Source organism: Vigna umbellata, chromosome 9 (assembly GCF_029865625.1).
Source record: "Vigna umbellata cultivar VRB3 chromosome 9, Vumbellata_1.0, whole genome shotgun sequence".
NCBI lineage: Eukaryota > Viridiplantae > Streptophyta > Magnoliopsida > Fabales > Fabaceae > Vigna > Vigna umbellata.
The window spans coordinates 12,560,590-12,566,602 of record NC_142173.1 but is presented as its reverse complement, the minus strand read 5'-3'; the positions used below and the strand labels follow the sequence as shown (position 1 = coordinate 12,566,602).

General features: G+C 37.8%; 1 protein-coding gene across 1 annotated transcript; it reads right to left on the bottom strand.

Annotated features, from left to right (window-relative positions):
- Positions 1–539: 539 nt before the first annotated feature.
- Positions 540–4,258, bottom strand: LOC148192587 (uncharacterized). Its single transcript, XM_088099239.1, has 13 exons — positions 3,671–4,258; positions 3,462–3,587; positions 3,051–3,369; positions 2,683–2,737; positions 2,507–2,588; positions 2,330–2,419; positions 2,117–2,215; positions 1,908–2,036; positions 1,712–1,815; positions 1,540–1,630; positions 1,400–1,459; positions 1,072–1,181; positions 540–816 (listed from the first exon to the last, which is right to left on the bottom strand). Exons 1-13 carry the CDS (start codon positions 4,256–4,258, stop codon positions 540–542), a joined length of 2,130 nt encoding a protein of 709 aa, XP_087955365.1.
- Between the last annotated feature and the right edge of the window lie 1,755 nt (positions 4,259–6,013).

The following is a 6,013-nucleotide window of genomic DNA, read 5'->3' as shown; positions in this document are numbered from 1 at the left end:
TTCTGTACATGTCAATCGTAATCGATTACAGAGTATGTGTAATCGATTACACAAGCCCAATACTCCCTTCCCACCCCTGCCTTACCCCATTCCTTCATCCAGTGTTACGTCCCTGACCACGTAACTTGCCTCTCCTGGTGACGAACGTACTTAAATGAATAAAACTCTTTATTATTGAAACTTTGGTAATCACAAAACACAACCAATGACTGGGAGCAGGGTCTCCTTCAGTCACACGAGAGCATAACCTCTCAAACAGTACTCAAATAATCAAAAACATGCCCTAAGCTCTAGCTGCCTCCTGTATTAATACTAATCACTCCTTCCAGAAAAGGTAGGGAATAATAGTAATTGCCTATTTATTATAATTATCTTGAAAGAATCATTCTATCCTTATTTACTATATTAATTACTGTAATACTAAGCTGAGCGTCCCGTCACTCCTTCCGCTCGCCCGTTATACGTTCGTTGTCGTCCCCCCTTCGTTCTGGACGCTCGCCCTTACTCAGGACGCTCGTCCTTAGTCAGGACGCTCGTCCTCACTGAGGACGCTCGTACTCGTCCTTCGCGGCTTCCACTTGCTGAGGACGTTCGTCCATGTTCTGCTCACTCAGGGCCCTCGTCCTCACTCGTTGTTGCCCCGCTCGCTCGGCCTCCCCTCGCTGAAGACGTTCGTCCTCGCCCCCCCTTATCTGCAGTTCAGAACGCTCGTCCGCTACCGTACGGTTCCCTTCCTGCTCAGCACGGTCGTCCGCAGGACGCTCGTCCCCTCCCCTATCCCTCCTATATCTTCTTCTCTCGTACACTCGCCAGGCCCTAACATCCAGTCATCAAAACACAATGTTGGGGCCACCCTAATCATGTCCAATCCCTTATCACTGCATCCACACCTACAGGTATCCAAGACAAAGACCAAGCAGGTCATGCTGTGTCAATGAAGCCAAAGTAGTTAGGTCCAGCCCAGAAGTGGGGAGCAACTCAGTAATAACAGTGGACCATCCACGCACTTTCGGTACATGTAAATCGTAAGCGATTACAACGTCACTGTAATCGATTACAGCAGCTCATTACTGCCTTCCCACCCCTGCCTTCTCATTATCTGACCTACTAAATGGGGAGTTCTTCAATAAAAATAGGGGAGCAGCGATGCACTTTTCGTAAGGAATAAACAAACACTCCAACTAAAAACAAACACAACCAAAATCAATATTACCAATACTTCACCTGTATTGATTATTACTAGAACAAGTTCACATGTACATAAATCCAAGTAATACACTTTCAATAGTATAATTGTCTACAATGTATATTCTTTTACTACTGATGAATAATCTAAACGAAGGACACGTTTCTAATCCTATAGTAATCCAAAATGTTGCAGCGTCTCCATTCTTCGTACGTTGTCCTCGTCGAGGATCCAGTCACATATAAAATTTTTCCTAAACGCAGCCAACTCTTCCTGAAATGAACATATTGGAATTCATAACCAATGTCAACGGTCTAATAATGTAATATTGAGAAATTCATAATTTAACATACATTTGTATAATCAGGCATGCTTTTCCCATCATATTTCTCCTCTCCATCCCAGATTTCAATAGCTTTCATCATGATTACACCACAATCGTATCTGTTCAAATTCAAAAACACATCCATTAATTTTGTCAATGGAATCACAAAATTTTTTAACACATAGGTCAAATATATTTACGTGTTTGGTTGGACTGGGATGTTGGCTTTCTCAACTAACAAAGGACACTTAGTCTCTTCAAGTTTATCCGTCAACAAACCCCAAAGGCGTTGTATATTTTGAGCCTGTTTGGTTAAAATAACGAAAACACTTAGTTTAAAGTAACTACGATTTAAGAAGTCATTTTCCAAACAATTTTTAATCAAGGTAAACTTACAATGCTTCTATCAATCCGACAACGTCCTTTGATACCATTGGCAAGTGAGTCTATGACATAAAACTGAAAAGTGCAGACCTTAAGTGCATAACACCACCAATGACCATCACTTACAATTGGGATGAACACCTACACATTGTTTGGAATATGTCAAAATAGTAACCCACATTAAAAAACAAGGATATGCTTACAAAGTACATCTTACTCACCCAATCAGCAGACAATAAGGCCTCAACTCGAACCAGATCATATCGAAAATATGGCTGGTAGTCAAGAAGTTCCACACATGTTGATTGACTGGTCTTTTCCTATAGTCGTGCAGGACATGGGTCTTCAATATCAAATAAAAACATCATTAAACAACCATGTCAATGTAAATTCTAGGCTACCAAAAACCAACAACACCTACTTAAACCATTTACCCCAAACATAGGACTGAATACAATCCTCTTTATGACTCCAGTCAACCTTTTTTCAAAGTACATGAACATTGTTGCTGCAAAAATTAAAGCCTGCACAACAATTAACAACTTCAACATGAAATTTATGAACTTTCTAAATTGAATGACAACAGTAATTAAAGTCAACTGTATAATTACCATGTTGTCTACACATTGCCTTGGCCCTAAAGAGCTACATTCACTTGTGCTCAACAGTTGATACATAATTTCAGAGACGTACCTGAAAAAACAACATCATTAATTCACCTACGAATATCATTCACCATAAATCAACTACCGATAACAACAACTTATAAAAAATCATGTGTTCTAACCTCCGTGGAATGTCTCTTCGCGTAACTGCGTGGTACAACTTATCCAAATCCACGACTGTTTTTGGATCACCAACAAAAACACAAAGCCAGTACATTCAACGGTTGTACATCCACTTCTCCTTCACCATCATCAACACCATCGCCAACGTCAACGACAACTATTGGATGGTCAGCGGCGACTCCTTCTTCTTCTACAACCATGGTACAAGCTGGTTCTTCATCTGCACGTTCTTCATTTTCTTCATGTCTAGGTTCTTCATTTTCTTCATGTCCAGCTTCTTCATTTTCTTCATGTGCAGGTTCTTCATGTCCAGGTTCTTCATGTCCAGGTTCTTCATTTTGTTGATCTTCATGTTTTTCATCTGCACGTTGTTCATGAAATGAAGGAGATTGTTCCACCTTTCGATACTTCACACGATCAGCAAGTAGCTTCCTAACAGCCGCAATTTCATCTCTGACTTTTCTTATCCTGGCATTGTTTGTTCTCAGTTTTTCCAAAGTGGATAATAGCCAATTTTCATCATATTCATTTTCAGCTACTTTTTCTTCATCTTTTTCTTCAGCTTTTTCTTCTACTTTATCTTCACGCTCGGAACCTTCACGCCTCAATCCCTCATCCAAATTGAAAGCACGACGTATGATGGGATTTAAACAATCATTCTCACTGAGGTACCAATCAAATTGTACCTTTGACAATGACAATAAATATACAACAATCACATAACAACAGCAAAAATCATTAAAACATAACAACATAACTTCATAACAAAGTTACTTACCTCGGCAGTCTTAAACATAACATCTATTTTTTTTGTTGTATAATTTAACGAAGAAAATCGCCTAACGCGCGGAAATTCCTTGGCAGAATCATCATCATGCAAACCAAGACGTTCATACGCCCAAAGCTACAGTTAAAACAATCAAACTAATCACAACAGTTATTACTATGGATTCAATTAATGCAACAAACAACCAATATAAATCATACCTGCAAAACAACAGCATTCCCACTTATGCTCAATGAATCAGCAATCGATCCAGAAAGTAGTTTCTTATTACATCTATTTAGACTATCTACAAGATATCTATGTACAGCACTACTCCAATCATAACTAGACAAACTGTCTAAGTCATCTAAGACTGAACAAGGCATGTTGGACACATATCGTGCCTTCCTGGGAAAAAAGAACACCACAAAACAAACTAATACATACAGGCGACACACCCCATCTACCTCACTATCATCATTACCTACAAGCACATTGAACATATCTATGAGGTCTTTCAATTTCGTACATTTTGAATTAAAGGATTCACCAACTTTACCCACAACTGATTCATCAAAAGGAACTTCCAAACCCCCAACTCCTAACCCTAAAGTCATGAACACATCCTGCACATTGAAAGGCACCAGATGTTGGCTAACTCTAAACGATTGATGGTGGGGAACCCATCGACGAACCATCTTTTTCAACAATTTTAGGTTCACCTCTAAAGGATCTCCAATTTCTAAACACCACTTAAACGGAGTTTGTGAAATGCGCATCTTATGTGTCGCTGCCAATAAGGAGTTCATGTTGGCAATGTACGATGTATGTATCCAAGCTCGAAGGCGCCACTATAAAACAAGTCAAAATTATAACAGTCAAATTGCTTCTCCAAAACAACAAAGAAAACATTCCTGTTTATTGTCTACTTACATTGTTATTAGAGGATTCCATTTTCAACTCTAAAAATAGCGTCTGTCAAATATTCACCTACAATAGGAAAGGCTGATCAACTTACTATTAGTCAAACTCCTTCCAAAACGCAAGTACACATACCATGGACTCAGGAATCCTTAACTCAGCTTTAAAACATAGATTACACAATCAAACTTACAATAAACGGGAAAACCAATGGTGGACATACATAAATGGCGAAAGGAATAAATGCCAATGGGAAAACACGGGTTCGCAATGAAAAAACCGTCGTTGTGCAAGGTTCAATAAAACGAAAACGAACAAGGGCATATAAAATACCTTGCGATTAACACTCACCCCAACCGTCCAACGAACAACGGCGACGTTAAAAAACCGCTCCTTTGAAGAAAATGACAACGCTTGCCCCTTCAACACACTTCCTCCCAACACTTCAATGGTGGACGGAGACAAAGGACTTCAATGCCGGACTTCAATACTTCCAAACACGATTTCGCTGGCGTGCACAAAGTTCAGAATGGTGGACGCAAAGTTTCGAAACTCTCTTGGTGGAAGGCTTCGTCAAACTCTCTTGGTGGAAGGCTTCGTTTTCGAATGAAACAAAATTTCAGAGAGAGTTTACGGAACTGTAAGGGCGCCAATCACTCATTCCGAAACTACCCTCCAAATCAACTTTTTAACTTTTCAAATCTCCAGTTAAAACAGCAAATCACACAACGACACGTGTCGTTGTTAAATTGTTGTCAAATGGGCGTTGTCGAACAAACATTTTCCTTTATTTATATATATATATATATATATATAGATTAATTAATGATATGTGCACTTAATTCTCTCTTTGATTAACACCACTTGTGTTAAAAGTGTCATTATTTCAATTCTTTCTGTCTTTTTTGTTTATAGACATTGTAAAATCTTAGAAAAGTGTATTTTAAGAGTTACTATTTTAAAATTTCTCTATTATATTTTAATGATGAAATACTTTTATATAAATAGAAAACTCATAAAAAAGTCTCATTACTTAAAATACTTTATTTCTTTAGAAGCTCTTCTACGATATCTCTCTCCCTTTTGTCTAAGATTTCTTAAAATTTATTCATATTTTTAAAGATCAAAGATAGTATGATTTCTCCTTGTGGCGAGCTTGTCAAGATCAATTGATCAATTACTTTTTTAGGATAAGTTAGTTTTCAACCCCTTTTCACCATCTTCTTTATTTTATATGGTTACATGCATGGTTTTCCTGCTCGCATGTGTCGTTGTATTTTTGTGTTTATTAAATCTTTATTGATCAATGTCTTCATTGACATGTCAGATCGTTTTGATGTTGTATTTATGTGTAGAAAGGATACCTGCAAGTTAAGATGCATTTGGTTTTTTGAGTTGTTGATCAGCTTTGTCAAGGTAAGAGAAGCTAGTCTTTAACCTTTTTGGAGTATTATTGTTAAATTGATGAATGCATGTTGGTGATTGATTTCATGTTGAAAATGAACTTTAACTGTTTTGATGAATTGGATTCGTCGTGAGCATGATTGATTTGACTTGTATAGTTTGAATGTTTGAGTCATGAAATTTTGCTTGTTTATACTTAAGCTTGTATGATTGAAAGAATTTAGAATCTAAGAAATTGA